The following is an 18,299-nucleotide window of genomic DNA, read 5'->3' on the forward strand; positions in this document are numbered from 1 at the left end:
TTCTTTCCGGACTCCAGGCTCCACTCCACGGCTAAGAAACAATAACTCGCCCTTTCGCCAAGGGCTTAGAATTCAATACATTTCTCTTGATTCCTTTAAACACCAAATACATAATTTCAGTTGATATCTACTAAATGAATACAATTAATCAGACTCATCATAGCAGCTATATTACCTTAGTAAACATTATTTGGACAAATAAGCAATAGGCTCCCCATGTTGCCTTCTGTAACTAAAAAAGAGCAATTGTCTTATTTGTATTTGTAATGCGCACCATCAGGCCCGGGGGCATCAGGGTGCAAAACTTGAAATTATTTACATACATAGTTACATACAAGTATTTACAGCAGTAGTTGAAGTGATGAGATATAAAGGCGGACATGTAAAACAAGCAGGGATCATTGCATTGGGATCAGAACATAACAGGGAGAATAGACAAAGGTCATAGTCTTAACAAAGTTCGGCTAGTAGAATATGCCATAGAATTAACAAGGAGTCAGAGGCAGAAGCAGGCGACTGCGAACTGTGGTGCATGGAGCAATAGCGGAATGTCTCAGTTCTGAACAAGGAGCCATGATTTCGTTTTCAACTTTAAGGTGTTAAATGAGTCCTCGGATCTGACGGTAGCAGGGAGAGTGTTCCATAGCTTAGATGTTAGGACAGGGAAGCTCAAACCCCCAGCTTATTGAAGTTTGAACCTTGGGATCGATAGGCAGTGGGTCTGGGGGGTTCTTTGAGGTCGGGTGGAGGTGTGGAGGGAGAGTCGGTTACACACATTACACACATAAGATGCTCTAGACATGACAATGGACTTGGCACCTTTAACGGCTGCCCAAAATTGATCGTACTCAATATATGCTGTTTATGATACAAAGTTATTATAGCTATTGAGATATGCCTTTTTCAATACATTGCACTGTGTAAGAATATGCCGGGCCGTTTCAACCTCGGTCCCGGATATGACATAATCGATTTTCCCAGGGGATTTTCATCCATCGCCCCTTATGCTCTAACTTTAGAAGTATGTTATAGTGAAGATAGATGATAAATCTTCACATTTTTTCCGAGCATATTTTTGTGAGATAAGTGCAGGCCAATATTTGTCTAAAGGATTGCATGCTATATTCTTTATAGATCATTAAAACAGACAAATGGTCAATGTCAGCTGAGCGATCATAGTCTCATGCTTTCTTTTTAAGGAGAGAAATTCTGTTAGGATTCGTCAAAAGATCATCCAGTTTAATACTCAGTTGTTGCATGTACTCAGTAACAGTATCAAAAAGATTCCTCATAAAATGATTGTTGGTCCCATTCTTATATTGTCTCGCTAGGAAACCATATATACTATTGTCATCCATCGAATCTAAGACAATGGTGAAGTACAGATTACATTTTTGTATCAATCTGGTGGATCTAATTGATGAGACACCCAACTCCATGCGAAGGGCCGCCACCTAATTTTTCCATACCCTCCAACATATTTTCTGAAAGTGTAGCTAAACCATATATACTGGGAACCAAACATTTGGGTATATACCTTCATCAGTCCCTCCACATTATTTCCCCCTCGCTTGAGCATGATTTTTACCAAAAGCAGCCATTTTTTCAGCACCTTTGACCGGATACTACTACAATAGAAATCATTGCATGGTACATTTTTCATTGGGAAACCCAAATAAGTATACACCTCAACAACATCTAAATTAGTTCCATTAATGTATCGGGGAGGAGGAGGAATTTTGCTTTTTTTCCCCAAAAGATTACTTTAGTTTTCAGGCCATTAATTTTCATGTGATTCCTTTGGGCAAATTCAGCAAGTGCTGTCAATGATCTTTGTAGCCCAATAGGGGTACGGTCCATGATGATGGCATCATCTGCGTATCCGACCCACGGGACCAGAACATCCCCAATGATAGGGGGAATGTTCTGAACTGCCATGATACCATGTCCCATATCACTTGCATATAAGTTGTACAATGTAGGGGCCAGGACGCATCCCTGCTTGATGGCCACATTACTATAGATACCCGGTGTAAGAGCACCCTCGCTATTCATTTTCATCTTGACCGTAGAATCGGTATAAAGTGCAATAATAAAATGTAATAGGCTCGGGTTAATCCCCCCCCCCCCCCCAATTCCTAAGCTCGTTCCAAAGCCGTGCTCTTGATACTGTATCGAACGCCTTACTAAAATCAATGATGCAGACATATAACCACAAGCTGCAATAAAATAGTGTAGTAGATTGATGTTAGTAAAGTACCCATGTTTTTGCGAAACCCTGTTGAAACGGAGAGAGTATTGCTTCTTTGTTGATCCACTTATTTAACTATTTTTAGTGGTGAAAATCTTTTGGCTGGGTTCAATCATCGCCAGCAATCTATAATTTGTGGTTTTAGACTGGTCGCCACCTTTGAAAACTGGGACCATAATAGACTGCTGCCAACTACGCAGTATTGTTCCCTCCCGCAATATTTGTGCAAATAATTGTTCAAGAATGCATGCCCAAAAGCTTGGATTCTCTTTTAATACTTGGTTTAGCATCATATCCGGGCCAGGAGGTAGAGAGTTATTAATGGAGTTAATCACTATCATAATGTCATCATGTGCAAAGCCCTCCAAAAAATAACTTGTTGGAGCATTATTGGTTGTTCTTTCCCCATAATACCATGCACATAGAATAGTTCATTCACTGCATGGGTCCAATCCTCCATACTAATGGAGTTGTTCTCGATCTTTGTCAGTGAATTACTATTTAATCTGATCATGACCCAGAACCTCTTTTTATCCCGTTTAACAAGTAGTTTGAACATATAGCACCAATTAGCATTATTGATCAATGACTTATGTGCTTTGAGACAATTCTTGTACCGAGTGGCAGCCTGTCTTTTTTCCCATGTTAAGCAGACATCTTTCTTTATGGTTCTACATTTTAACTGCTAGCTCTTTTTTTCCCCTTCTATTGCGTTATCAAAACAGCCAGCATGTATATTCTTCCCTTTCATATATATTGTGTTCAGATTCAGATATTCCTACATTGTCATCATTAATTTAGCTAGATTCCACTGATTTATTGAAAGCCATACATAAAGTTATTTACTATTTGCATACATAAAATAATTAATTTTCTCCAGATTTCTGTCACTCAAGTGATAGAATTTCTGCTGTATTACTCTGTATCTGTTCATTGTAATGTTGTATATAGTAAGTTGCAGTATTGTGTTGGTCCATGTCAAAGCCGCACAATTGCTTAGTGTGTTAAATTATAATCATAAGAGGGGCACGTCTATTCCATAGGTCATGGTCAACATAAACATAATCCAAAGTGGATTCGCTAATACCATTTATCCAAGTCTTATTGTTGGAGCCAGAGTCCACTTCCTTTTGTTTAAACAAAACATGTCCCACACATTGCATAACTGTGCCCATTTTGCGTCATGCTCCTTAGCAATTAATATGCGACAATCATCTTCTGTGAAGTCTAACAAATCAGGGTGGTAGTTATTATATTTGTTCAAATTGGGGCATTTAAGTCTCTACCCTGGTGGCATTCATTGCAAATCACTCAACCATCTGTTTATTATGTTATCTATAGTTTGTATCATCTCCACTACCCCCTAGCTACCCTGGGGGGGAGTGAACATTTATTATCAAAGTATCGTTCTGCATATCCGGAGCGTGCAATATTACAGATAGTACATATTATGTGCTTTCCGCAGGACAGTATGGAACAATGGAGAGGAAGGCTTGTGCCCCAATCTGCAGCCCCCCCCCCTCATAGGCCTACCACAAGCGCCTCTGACTGCGTGGCGGCAAATAATATTGTATCCATCAATACTGAGTTCTTTGACCGCCCAGGTTTCTTGCAGCATGACAATACAGCTAGTTCTAATGCCCTCAGAATGATTCGTGAAAGAGTTATATCCTCTGATATTCCACCATATCCATTTAAATGCTGTTATCTTGATATGAGGTCAATATACTTCAGTATCAATCTTGCCTTTGTTAGCATTACTGTCAAAGTAACTGATTTGATCAGTCTTATATATTCCATTCAATTTCTTTGTGGACCACCTCTGGGGGTTTTGTGCAGGTTGATGCCTCATTGTTAGGCAGAAACCTGTGCAGTTCCCTTGGGGAACACTGCAAAAGATTTAAGACTACAGGTATAGCAGTAAACCCACTTGGTAGCAGTCTGTACCACCCAGATTTACCTGGTAGCTGTGGCTGAGCAGTCAGACTTCCCTCAAGAAGAGTTAGGCAGTATGCAAAGTATACACAATATGTACCCGGACACAATAGCACAAGCAAACACTGACCAGAGCTTGGTTTCAAAAGTATATAGTTATTGATTTATTAAATACACATAAGTGGAAATCACTCTAGCAAAATATAGTAAAAACACTTCAAACACAGTTATGATGAAAGCAGTTTCAACCCTTACTCCTATCTAGACAACTCTAAGTTAATACCACATAATTAAAACAGAGGTGAGCACTTAACGTTAGATGACACTCTAGTAGGTTAGGGAAAGGGGTAAAGAGAAACAGAAATGGGTTAAACACACCACTCTAAGATCCAGAACACTTGCAATAGGCTCAAAGAAGCACAAAGTCACAGGTGAGCAAAAGTCACTAGGCAGGGCCCACTCTTAGAGTAGCCGGAGCAAAAATGTGCCCAAGATCACACTGTTATTAGGGATTCAAAGTCTTGCACAGAGTTAGAAAGAGTTTAGTGTGGCTTAGAAAGTTTAGCCAAGGTGCTCCAGGCACTCCCAGGTTCGAAAGCCGGGGGCTAAATCTACCCCGTACAGTCGGTAGCAAGGGAAGCCAGGCGGAACACGGTACCTTAAGCGGAAAGGATCCTCCAGCGGTGGCAGTTGTTCCAGGCAGTGGCAGCAGGGCTCGACGTCGGTCAGGGGAGAAGAAGTTCTCGCTGAAGAGCAGAAGAAGAGGGTCGTTGCACTGCCCGGGAAGAAACCAGCCGCGGAGTCCTCCGGTTAAAGGGTTGTACCGACTTTCGTGGTTGGGGTAAAAGTGGTGGAGTTCCGGTTGCCGGGGTGCTTGGCACTGGCAAGGCGGCCACGAGATACCTCGAGAAGCGAAAAGAAGGCGAAAACTGGTTGTCCCCACCAGTCAAGGGAAGGAGCCACTCCGCTAAGAGTTCTCCTCGGTCGTCGGGAAAAGTGGTGAGACGGTTCAGCAGGGCTCCACCGGGTGGTGTCGTCGAAGCAGGTCGGCTCAGCTCTTCCCTCGTCGGATTCTTGGTCCTGTGGCGACTTCTGAAGTTCCAGTCCCCAAAGCCCTGCTTTTATGCAGCAAACCCCCATTCACCCAGCCTAGCTGTCACTCAAACATGCTAAGTGGTGAGCCGGCCGGCTCACCACTTGGGCCAATCAGGACGGAGTGCGACTTGAGTTACCAAGGTAACTCAGTCCAGGGTGCCTAAATCCCCCTCCACCCCTCCTAAGTACCCCAGACAGAGTGGCACCACTTTGGAGGGCTTCTGTGGAGAAGCCCGCCAAAAGTGGAACAAAGGGCTCCACTTTGGGTCAGAGTTACAGAGGCGAACACCAACGCCATTTTAGAATCAAGTTTTGGCAAAAAGTCCCAACCGGAGTTATAAAAATAAATATATAAAACCGGCGGTATGTTTAAGGCTACCGTAAATAAATAATTAAACGTGTTAGCCTAAAACAATGGGAAATCCCATAGGAAAATATTCGCGGTCGAATATAAAACGTAGTTTCCACTGCCACCAGCCAAAACTCGATCAGGGGGGACGGAGACGTGCCCCCTCGACTAACAGACCCTGGGGCAATCGAATTGCCCCAGCCAGTACGTCCACAATATGATGGTTTGTACTGGTTCTGTTCAGGATTCAAGACTAGCAAAGTCTTTGGTGACTTTACATGCCCTGGGAGACAGTAGTCAGTCCCAGGGTATGGAGTCTATGTTGGGGAGTCCCTAGGACACCCCTGGGTCACGGCACAGAGGGTGCTGTGTAACCCACATCACAAAAATACATGAGGCCCTATGGAGTAAAAGACCCCATAGCCCATTCAACACAAGGTTTAACCAAGTAAACACACTTCAACATGTCCAAGAGTGAGGGTAAAAGAGTCTCACTCTTGGCAGGAGAAAAAAAGAAACCCCAGAAATCCAGCAAAGCTGCTGGGGGACTCACTAGGTAGGGAAATTCAGCCTAAACAGAGAATTCTCCCTAACACTCGCCCCCCCCAGACTAAGGGACAGGAGGATTTAATCCACTCCTGGATGAACCTCATACCTCTAGTCGATGATATGCATCCTAGAGAGTCCATCAGCATTTTGATGGTGACACCTTGACCTATGTTCAATGGAGAACTCAAAGGTTTTCTTCTGCAAGCTAACGGACCTACAGACCCTTTGAGGAACATCAGTCTTTTTGTTATAGGGGATCTGGTTGACCAGTCCCTCAGAAGTTGGTACAACTTCTGAACCTAGGTTAGGCTTTTTGAAGGGGTCCTTATAAAGGATTCCCTTAGATCTAGAGGGGCCTCCAAGGTTCCTCACCACCTCTCTTGTGGGAGCAGGTTGGGTCTTAGGCCTCTTGGTTGGAGGGGTTGGGGCTAGGCAATGTACCTGCTTCCCCTTCCTCTTAGATCTACCCTTACCTATTTTAGGAGTTTCCCCCCTAATATTAGGATTTGAGCTGGGGTCTTTAGTAGAAGGTCCAACAGTCTGAAGGTTTTTGGCCTTAGACTTTTCTTTTCTGGTTTTCCACCAGCACTGAGAATTACCAGTTCTCTCAGGTCCAGATAGGGGCCTAGTTGGTCTATCCACCTCTTCCTCAGAAGCAGGGGGAGTCAGAGACTCTGAGACTAGGGGAACAATGATGGAGCTTGGTTGGGGCTCCCATGTTCCTAGCATACTATCCTGAAAGGTGCCTGGGTCAGAGGTCAACTTACTAAACCCAGGGCTTGTAGTGGGGTTCTCAGTAGAGGGTCCCACAGGCTTAGAAGGGTCCTTCAAGGTAGCCTTTCTAGCCAATTTGGTTAAGTTCTGCTTCTCCATACTGGGAGGCCTGGAGGTATGTGACACTACTCCTAGAGTTCTTAGGTCATTCCCCAACAGGACCTTCCCAGGTACCTCAGTCTGAACACTGACAGGGATCCTCACTGTCATGTTACACTGAATGAGGGCTGGTAGAATAGGAACCATTTGGACAGGGCCTCCAGACATCTTAGTGGGACCTTTGGGTGCTTTGGCCACATCCTCAGGTTGAAAGAAGCTTTCATCCACTACTGTTCTGCTGGCCCCAGTGTCTCTCCTGGCAGGAGTATCCTGGCCATTGACAAGAACACTGTCCACATAATACACCTTAGAGTTAACAGGTAGGGAGTTATACACAACCCTATTCTGGGGACTAACCAGACCCATAGGCTCTAAGTTTACAGTTGCTTGAAGACCCAAGGGTTCTTCAGCAAAGAGTTCAAAGTGGGCACTAGCCATCTGTACTTCATCCTCAGGAGTGAAGGCTAAGGAGACTGTGCTGATCCCTGCAGGTTTACCCCTGCACTTGGGATCTCCTTTGATATGGTCAGTACCCTGACAGACATAGCATTGTCCAAATGCTCTCTGGAAGGGTGGCTTGTTCTGACCTCCTTCTGGCTTGTGGCCAGAAGGTACAGTAGCCTGAATAGGTTTCCCATGTGGCTTACCCTGGTTATTTTGTGGTTTGGGGCCCTCTTTGGGATAGGAATTATTAGAATTCGCTTTGGAGTCTGTTTTGGGCTGTTTCTCCCCATCCTTCTTCTGAGTGACCCCAGAATCCTTGTGAGTGGCCCTGTTGGCAACCCACAAGTCAGCAGCCTTAGCTAGTTTCCGGGAATCTAATTCCCTGGAATCAGCCAAGTGTTGTCTGAGCTCAGGAGAGCAGGCATCATAAATAGTCTCCAACATAAACAAATTCTTCATACCTTCATAAGTGTTCACCTTGTAACCCTTAATCCATCCCTCTAAGTTTTTCAAACATTCACTCACCCAGGTAGCCCAAGGGGTACCATCATGCTTTTTGAGGCTCCTAAACCTCTTAAGATACTGGGGAGGGGTCTTCCCAAACCTAGCTATCAAAGCTAGTTTTACACATTCATAGTCTTTCCTATCCTCCTCCCCCATCTCCATTACCACATCAGTTGCAACAGGGGGAAGCCTAGAGAACAACCAGGTGAGTAAGTCATTTCCTGTGATGTTCTGGAGCCCATGACTATATTCAAACAGAGACAACCAATCCAACACATCCAACTTAGGCTCATACATACCAATCAATTCTTTAGGCATCCGGGGTCTTTTAGGACTGGAACTTCTAGAGGAGCCAGAGAGAGAAACATTCTCAACAGATAATTTCTTCATTTCTAAGTCATACTTGAGCTCCATTTCCCTTAGCCTTAGTTCTTTGTCAGTTTGAGCATTAAGTTTCTTATACTCCAATTCTAGCTTCATTTTCTCCAGTTCATAGTACTGAGGACTAAATGTGGGACCTGGTAAAGGTCCAGTAGGTACAGCAGGTAGAGCAGGCAGAGGCCTAGGGGGGACAGTTACAACAGCCTCACCCTCCTCTTCTGACTCTTCCTCAGAATCATCAACATTTTGCTCCATGTTAACTTCAATACTGTCATCTACAGTGGCTGGAGTGGTAGGTGCCTCTGAGCCATCACCCAGACTTTGGTTAGCTAACAATCTTTCAATCAGCTCCATTTTCTTGCCCTTAGTCAGGAGGTCCTTATGTTTACAGAGCACTCTTAAACAATCAGCAGTTTTGGCTGCAAGGGACTCTTGACTATAGCTTTCTATAACTGACATGTTAGAGGATTACTTTTACAGTGCTAAGCTTTGTGGTTAGTTGCACTAAGGTATCTAAAGTACAATAAAATGTATACTCAATACAGATCCCACCGCTGTACACCAGTGTTAGGCAGAAACCTGTGCAGTTCCCTTGGGGAACACTGCAAAAGATTTAAGACTACAGGTATAGCAGTAAACCCACTTGGTAGCAGTCTGTACCACCCAGATTTACCTGGTAGCTGTGGCTGAGCAGTCAGACTTCCCTCAAGAAGAGTTAGGCAGTATGCAAAGTATACACAATATGTACCCGGACACAATAGCACAAGCAAACACTGACCAGAGCTTGGTTTCAAAAGTATATAGTTATTGATTTATTAAATACACATAAGTGGAAATCACTCTAGCAAAATATAGTAAAAACACTTCAAACACAGTTATGATGAAAGCAGTTTCAACCCTTACTCCTATCTAGACAACTCTAAGTTAATACCACATAATTAAAACAGAGGTGAGCACTTAACGTTAGATGACACTCTAGTAGGTTAGGGAAAGGGGTAAAGAGAAACAGAAATGGGTTAAACACACCACTCTAAGATCCAGAACACTTGCAATAGGCTCAAAGAAGCACAAAGTCACAGGTGAGCAAAAGTCACTAGGCAGGGCCCACTCTTAGAGTAGCCGGAGCAAAAATGTGCCCAAGATCACACTGTTATTAGGGATTCAAAGTCTTGCACAGAGTTAGAAAGAGTTTAGTGTGGCTTAGAAAGTTTAGCCAAGGTGCTCCAGGCACTCCCAGGTTCGAAAGCCGGGGGCTAAATCTACCCCGTACAGTCGGTAGCAAGGGAAGCCAGGCGGAACACGGTACCTTAAGCGGAAAGGATCCTCCAGCGGTGGCAGTTGTTCCAGGCAGTGGCAGCAGGGCTCGACGTCGGTCAGGGGAGAAGAAGTTCTCGCTGAAGAGCAGAAGAAGAGGGTCGTTGCACTGCCCGGGAAGAAACCAGCCGCGGAGTCCTCCGGTTAAAGGGTTGTACCGACTTTCGTGGTTGGGGTAAAAGTGGTGGGGTTCCGGTTGCCGGGGCGAAAACTGGTTGTCCCCACCAGTCAAGGGAAGGAGCCACTCCGCTAAGAGTTCTCCTCGGTCGTCGGGAAAAGTGGTGAGACGGTTCAGCAGGGCTCCACCGGGTGGTGTCGTCGAAGCAGGTCGGCTCAGCTCTTCCCTCGTCGGATTCTTGGTCCTGTGGCGACTTCTGAAGTTCCAGTCCCCAAAGCCCTGCTTTTATGCAGCAAACCCCCATTCACCCAGCCTAGCTGTCACTCAAACATGCTAAGTGGTGAGCCGGCCGGCTCACCACTTGGGCCAATCAGGACGGAGTGCGACTTGAGTTACCAAGGTAACTCAGTCCAGGGTGCCTAAATCCCCCTCCACCCCTCCTAAGTACCCCAGACAGAGTGGCACCACTTTGGAGGGCTTCTGTGGAGAAGCCCGCCAAAAGTGGAACAAAGGGCTCCACTTTGGGTCAGAGTTACAGAGGCGAACACCAACGCCATTTTAGAATCAAGTTTTGGCAAAAAGTCCCAACCGGAGTTATAAAAATAAATATATAAAACCGGCGGTATGTTTAAGGCTACCGTAAATAAATAATTACATGTGTTAGCCTAAAACAATGGGAAATCCCATAGGAAAATATTCGCGGTCGAATATAAAACGTAGTTTCCACTGCCACCAGCCAAAACTCGATCAGGGGGGACGGAGACGTGCCCCCTCGACTAACAGACCCTGGGGCAATCGAATTGCCCCAGCCAGTACGTCCACAATATGATGGTTTGTACTGGTTCTGTTCAGGATTCAAGACTAGCAAAGTCTTTGGTGACTTTACATGCCCTGGGAGACAGTAGTCAGTCCCAGGGTATGGAGTCTATGTTGGGGAGTCCCTAGGACACCCCTGGGTCACGGCACAGAGGGTGCTGTGTAACCCACATCACAAAAATACATGAGGCCCTATGGAGTAAAAGACCCCATAGCCCATTCAACACAAGGTTTAACCAAGTAAACACACTTCAACATGTCCAAGAGTGAGGGTAAAAGAGTCTCACTCTTGGCAGGAGAAAAAAAGAAACCCCAGAAATCCAGCAAAGCTGCTGGGGGACTCACTAGGTAGGGAAATTCAGCCTAAACAGAGAATTCTCCCTAACACTCATAGGTATCGGTTCTTTATATTTCACTAGAAGATAAAAACCCAAGTCAAATAGTGCATCTGAGCAAGAGCACAGCAAAGTGGTGATGGCTGGGGAAGAAAGTTCCAGAAGTACCCAATTGGTTGTACTCTCCCATTTAGGTAATTCAAATCTTAGGACGTCCTTGTTAGTTATATCTGCAAGAAAAGGAACACAACTCCATAGGGTTAGTAATTGGGATCGATTTAAGAATGGGCTGTCATCCGTTGGATTTAATTCTTCAAGTTTGGCCAAGGTGCTCAGTTTATCCCACATAATACCTCTCTTCCCTGCATTAGGTGGAAGTTTGTCTCTATTACTAGATTGTGTGAGGATTGTGTCAGCTAATATAGTCCTTCCAGAGGTATGTGCCATGACTTTAGGATTTTTAGTCATTTGTTAGGAATTTGCAGTGCTGGGTATAATATCATCTAAAGGTTTTACTGTTCTATCTGAGCCAGTGTTGTTCAGAAGCCACAAATCTAGCAGTCCTCTTAACTCAACCCGTAGGCAGGGATTACATGTGTGATAGTTATAGCCTTATCTTTATCTTTATTTGCGGTATTACAATCGGTACTACGTGGCTCATCTGCTCCCAACATTTCTACTATGTCCGTCACTCCAAACAATAAAGATTTTATGCCTTGTTGTCCCTCAGTCGAATTAGTTCATAGTTGGAATAATGCTTCAACATTTGCAAGTGCGGACATCATTACTGAGTACAAGATATCCAAATTAGGCTTGGGTAAGTGTTCGTTCAATATAGAGAAGTAGTACATCTCCTCCTCTGATTCATAGATAGAGATCTCAGTGTCCGAAACCAAACCCACTAAGTTGGGCCTGGCAGACAAGTTTGTGTTGTGTCCCGATTCACCATTGCCCATACCCAATTAATTCCGTTTCAGGTTATTACACATATTAAGAAGGGATCCATCATTATCAATGTTAAGTGAGTGGTGCGTGTCGCTCATGGTGCCCTTACTGGGGGTAATTCCCACCAGGCTAAATCTCTTTGGAGCAGACTCCAACGCAGGTGGGAGGATCAAGCCTGCCCTTTTCTTTGCCTCAGGACTGTTTTAAATCTGTCTAGCTGTTTTGAGGGGCTCCGCATACTCTTACCTAGTCTTGCTGTCTCACTTCAGAGTCCTACTCGTTGCTGCTTTCTCTGTTGCATTCTCCCCATGCACCAGCACATTGATTGTTTTTCTTTGGCACAGATCTGTGTTCCGGTCTGATTAATTGGTTGAATGGGTGGTAGCCTAGCAATGGAGAGGAGTGGGAGTGTAAAAAGCGCTTCTGTACACCAACAGTTGGCCCTAGAAAGCAAGCTCAGCTGAGGAGAAGGAGCGTGCTGTCTCCAGTAGGTTCACCCACCCAAACACCAAAACACTCAGCCTCACTCCGCCGAGGCTCTGCCAAAGGAAGGGCTTTTATCAGCCCGCCTCCTTCCTATAAGCAGTAGAAGGAGAAAGCAGACTCCAGTCTGCATAGCTTTCAGTGTCTGTGACTGCTGCTGCCCAAAACACTCAGGCTCACTCCTGTATTAATGATCTCATGTTATTTTGTGAATTTGATCCAATCTTGGCCCAGAGCACTTCATGCTGAAGTATTTCTCTACTGAGACCCAAAATTGGCCTGCCAGTGCAACTCCATCTTGACCTGCATCATCCCATGCTATTGCAATACCACTCTGCACCCCCTATGAGAAATTGCAGAATCATGTAGAATGTGCCTATTTTATGCGAAGTCACAGAGGCTCATGTGTGCATCCTCAGCCTGGTTGGGCTCTTTAGCCCAGGAGTCTTCGGCATCCTATCTGTGCTTCTCAGTAATTGTTTACTTCCCAGCTTGCATGCACCCTTCAACTGCTATTTTTACTGTTCCCTTACCATTATCTGATGTCTCCTCAGGCCCTGACCTTCAAAGGCCGCCTAAAGTTCCTGCATGGACAGAATAAGAGGTCTGAGGATGGGTCAGTGCAGCCTCCGCAGCTGGCCTTATTTGCTATTGCCTCCCCTCTACAGCCTCCTTCCATCCTGGAACTTCGGACCAAGACCTTCATCTTCCAGACCAAGCACAAGCTGGACTTCACCCCCATGGCCTGTGACTCCAGGTGGGGACAAAGGAGGAGTCTAGAGTCAGCATGAAACTGGGAGGTCACTTTGTTCAAGAAACTAGGGAGCAAAACTGGAGGACAAGAAGCTGGCACAGTGTGCTATGGCATGGACCTTGTGGGGGGTTTACATGAGGAGAACTTAAGTATGTGGTTCAAGGAGTGATATTTCAAATGGTTTGCTGGTGGCAGCGGGGGACAGAAGAGGGCCTATTCGGTGCAAGCTCAGAGTGTGTGCTTTTAGACGAGTGGGACAGGGCATGAAAATCCCTTCCCATTCTATTTCGTTAGCTGTAAGTGGAGGTTGGGCTCTTCCAACTAAGATCCAGTTAAGCGCCCCTTTAACTCTCCAACCACTAACCTTTTTTAGGTCAGAGGTCAGCAACCTTTGGTTCGCCAGATATTTTGAACTACAACTCCCATCCACTCTAGCCAATATAATCGATGGAGAGGGTGAGTCAGAGTCCTAAACCTCTGTAGAGCCACATTTTGTTGACCTGTTTTCAAGTGTCCTTCGACCACCCATGACTTTCGGTCAACTGAGGGCCCATACACCACATAGATTATGTAGGGTAAGGCCAGACTAATTTGGGGTTAAGTTAAAATAAATCACTGTGTGTGTTTACACTAGGTTCTTCTAATTGATTTGTGCTTTTTTTCTTTCTCTCCACCAATCTTTAGGATCGTTGAGTAGTCTGGGTTAGGGCATGTGGTTATGGTCAACGTGCACTAAACTGTGTTTTATACATTTTCTTACAGATGGTTTCTGAATCAAATGGTTCACAGTGTTTAGGGGTTCAGTGGGTGGTGGTGACTGTTCCTCAGGGACCACTTCTCTTGCCCTGTCTTGCAGAGGGATTGCCCAAGGGCGGGTTTGACTCACTTGTTGTTTTTAAATGCTCCTGAATTTGTCCTATCCTTTATCCTTCCTTGCAGAGGAAAGATCGTTCTAGGGTACACAGAGATGGAGCTGTGCATGCGGGGCACTGGATACCAGTTCATCCACGCAGCAGACATGATGTACTGTGCTGACAACCATGTTAGAAGTAAGTGCTTCTACAGTCTGTGGTATCATCCACAAGAAAGGGGGATCCCAAAGTATGTACTGCCATTAGAGAGCGAGGATGCTCTAACTATGTGATACTGTCAGAAAAAAGGGGTTCTCACACTATGTGCTATTCAGATAGAGGATACTTCCAAAGGTAAGGCTACCTATAGTGGAATGAGGAGCTCTCGCAAACTGTGCGACTATTAGGGAGATGTATTGGTAAGGTAGCTTGGTAAGGTAAGTACTTGCTTCTTAGATCTGAGTGTGACCCACAGGCTTCAGATTAAAATCTCGTCCAAGGTATAGTTTCTCTCACGTCCAATGCATTTGAGTGCTATTGATTATGTTATAGTATCAACAGTTACGTACACCACTATTAGTCCACAGTACTGCCTCACTTTGGGACATGGCTAACCTCCATCATTGCTATTTCTGACAGCTATTTTTAAAATAGTTTTGGCTTGTTCCTTAAGCTGTCCCTCTGTGGTCTGCTGGTGTCGTACTCTGATTGTGGTAGGATTTGTGACTCTCTGACATGAGCGCAAGGTTCTTCCTGCGCGCGTGCAGCTTCAATATAGCAGATCTTTCTGCAGGCACACCTAGCCCACAAGCAACACATGGATTGTGGAGTCCAGCTCTGGCACAAGTGGCTTCTGTATTCTTGAACATCTTCACAGGCCTCAAAAAATCTTTAATATCCTGCCACACTTGCAGATCGAGTAACTTAGTTGATCTGATCAGTCTAAGAGAAATTAACTTAACTGCATAATAATCTTTGTATTAAACATGGTGGCCTATCAAGAAACATACCAGCAACAATTTCCTATCGACCACAGAGTACTGGATCCCCAACATTTCTAGTACCATTGGGAAAGGCTACCAAGAGGGTAATAATACATCTGTGTGACGAGCTTATAGTTTGCAATAGCTTGTTCGTCTGAGTTACGATTAGCATAAACCTAAAGATCAAGATTTGAGTTAGGGTTAGGATAAATAAGTCCACACACTGTGGGCCAGCAGCCAGGGCCCAGGATAGGGTTAGAGTTTAAGTTAATATGTGGACTTACTAAACAAAAGGCGCACTAAATAGTGCAGGATGTTACCAGAAAGCAAATGGTAGGCTGCAAACTGATGCAGAAATGTATTGATATTGGTACCAGTGCATGTCTTTAACCTTTGCACCCCACGATGCTGCTGCCCCCTGAACATCTGCATCTTCTTGCTCAGCAGGGGGCCGAGGCATGCAGAAAGGGCTACAGGCTGCAATCTACTGGCTCAATATACACTCAAAAAAAGGAATGAGTGGCCATTCATGAATATAAATGAGCCAGGAGTTGTCTTCTCCAATCTAACTTTACTTGAAGGGCAACCGTTTACAAATCTATAGTGAGACTGTGCATTGGGTAACTCATCTGCCCCCTCCCCAGGCCAAGTGACGTGTGCGCTGTGACCGCAATAGCCAGGGATACCTTAGGCACTAAGCTCCAGTGCACTGCCCCTCCTCTCCAACCCCTCACTTCTGATCTGTTTGTTCAGAAATGTACAAAGAAGATTTCTCAAATTCCCTCGATGGTACAGTACTTTAAAGAGAAACTCAGCTAGCCTCGACTTTGTACACCTGTAGCAGTCCGTCAGGTGCTTGCTGCTGAAGCTGGATAGCTTGGAGCCAATGGAGCTGAGATTGTCACTCTCTGCCTCATTTAAGGTCTGGTGGGTGCACACTAGAATGCTGCCTGTGGCGATGTTCAGCAAGCCTTCGCCATCCATGTACAGATCCGGCCTCACTGCCCAGGCCATATCCTGTGTTTCGGCCTGTGCCAGCTTTGTGCTCCACCACAAGAAGGCAATTAATCTCTGTAACGTGCAACCTTTTTATATTTCAAACCCTTCACAATGCATCTCTTCCCCGACACTGACCTTGGGTTTCCAAGCCGGCCACACATTTGGGTTCAAACTCATAAATTCCAAATATACATACTGATAGCAAATTATTTGTCTGACTAATAATCGGGGCTCCAACAAGACATTTACAAAATCTAATTAAGCAGGCCTGGATCACATAGACCAAAACATCATACAGCAAGTTGCAGTGTGGACATTGGGGAGTCTGATGTGGAATATTTTGACATACTGGCTGGTATAATGCAAGCTCTTTATTGTAACATGCCAGTTCTAGGCCACATGTTTGTTTGTGCTAACTGCTTACAGATCTCAGTGGCTGCTTCTTTGTGATTTCTTCTTCGAGAAAGCAAAAGCAGGTTGGCCCCCAAGCAGGCAGACTCCTTGGTTCCCAGCGCCAATAGCGCCTTCACCAATAAGCTTGAACAGCAGAATGACAGATTGGCTTCCAGGTAATTGGGATTAACCTGATGCACCAATACCATCTGTAGGGCAGCTGCAGACAGTGCAATTAATAAATACTAATCTTTCAGAAAAGACGCTCAACCACAGGGTTGAGTACCCTGGAAATGGTACTCGACCCTCCTAAAAAGTACTCAACTATGCTAGTGGCTGAACGGATTCCACGAGGTGTGCTTCCTGAAAACTACAGGAGTGCGAGTATCACGGAGAAGGCAGTGGTCTCCAGCCACCTGAATCTCGCTGATGACATCCCTGTCTCTTCAATGTGATCATGCCCCACATCCTATACTACACAAATCATTGTAAATCTGAGTTCATCTAACGACATGTGAGAAAATAGATGCTTTGAGAATGGATTACTGCCAAAATATAATTCAAAGAGTCATAGAAACCGGTTTATCCCAACGGTTTAGTGTCAATGCATACAGTGGCTTGAGCCAGGAACATACACAGAAAAGTCTGTAATAGCATGTTGCATCTCCAGGGGGGACAGAGATGTGTACGTTCTCAGCCATGTTGTGATTTCCATAAATCACGTTGGTCCTTAAGTAAAGGTGATACACGTTTGTTCCTTTCACCTACAGAACAAAATATGTTGGGAAGTGTGGTCATTTTACTTCTATCCAAAAGGTAGATTTAAATGTATAAGGCAATACTATCTTTGATGTTCTTGCTATATCGAATCCCCTAATCCTGCATTCTGTACCAAAATACAATATGAAGTAAATATCACATTTCAAAATGAAGCCCTTGTCACGGGCTGTGCAACAATTTACGTAAGATATGTTGTTAGTCTTTGTTCTCATCAGAGGGAGGCAGCACCACCAGCTGTGCTATCATCAAAGAGTTTAACTTAGTCACATTTCTGTATCCTGCCTATTGCAGGTATTCCTCTAATAGTCTCTCACTTGCTTTCTGCACCTCTACCTGTCCTCAAGTTGATTTATGTTCTCATACTTTCCTCTATTTATTTTCCAACTTATCGTTTAGTTTGATTTGTGGTTCTCAACCGTACCAAAGTTGTTGTCCAACGACTTCTCTTTCCGTACATTTGTGCACACTGCTTGCCTTGCAGTTGATTTGTGTCTGCTTGTCGTAGTTCGTTTTTGTTGCTCGGTTTGCCTAACAGTTGACATGTCACACTCTGGTCGTGTCTCGGTTCTTTTGTGTCCACCAGCCAGCATTGCAATGTTTTTTGTACATCTCCATGTCTTGTTCATTTGTGGCCCACTCATTTTTTATTAAACGTTTTCTAATTTGTGCCCTGGTTGTCTAGTGATTAAGACCGGTGAGAGTGGGATGACCGTTTTCCGACTATTGACGAAGCTGGCTGGCTGGATCTGGGTCCAGGCCAATGCTCGACTGGTGTATAAAGGAGGACGTCCAGACTGTATCATCGCTCGCCAAAGGGCTTTATCGTAAGTACTTTCTGCCAGAGGAGCTCTGACATTTATTGCCATGTGGGTGAACAAGGATTCCACTCTTACAACACAATAATCCCAGACTGCATTTAACAATAGACTAGTACAAATACCTTTATACTCCATGGTAATGGTAATGTAGAAAAGATGCCTCCTTCTCTTGACACAGCTTTCGAGGTGTTGGAAAAGGTTCTACAGCACTGTGAGGTCGAATGTCCTAAATTGGAATGCTGGCAAGAGGCCCTAATTAAAAAAAAAAAAAAAATGCCTTGATGAGCCTTCATCTGAGGCCTCATCGAGATGCACATCTTCTTGTTGTG

The 18,299-nt window shown here is 44.7% G+C and overlaps 1 protein-coding gene across 1 annotated transcript in view; it reads left to right on the forward strand.

Annotated features, from left to right (window-relative positions):
• Positions 1-18,299, forward strand: part of LOC138488751 (aryl hydrocarbon receptor-like) — a 377,238-nt gene that overhangs the window by 303,419 nt on the left and 55,520 nt on the right. The window contains exons 7-9 of the mRNA XM_069616025.1: positions 12,947-13,149; positions 14,086-14,195; positions 17,835-17,976. Coding sequence (XP_069472126.1) covers positions 12,947-13,149; positions 14,086-14,195; positions 17,835-17,976 — 455 coding nt within the window. The remainder of the gene's footprint in view (positions 1-12,946; positions 13,150-14,085; positions 14,196-17,834; positions 17,977-18,299) is intronic.

The sequence above is a fragment of the Ambystoma mexicanum genome, chromosome 9 (genome assembly GCF_040938575.1).
Source record: "Ambystoma mexicanum isolate Mex_15411 chromosome 9, UKY_AmexF1_1, whole genome shotgun sequence".
NCBI lineage: Eukaryota > Metazoa > Chordata > Amphibia > Caudata > Ambystomatidae > Ambystoma > Ambystoma mexicanum.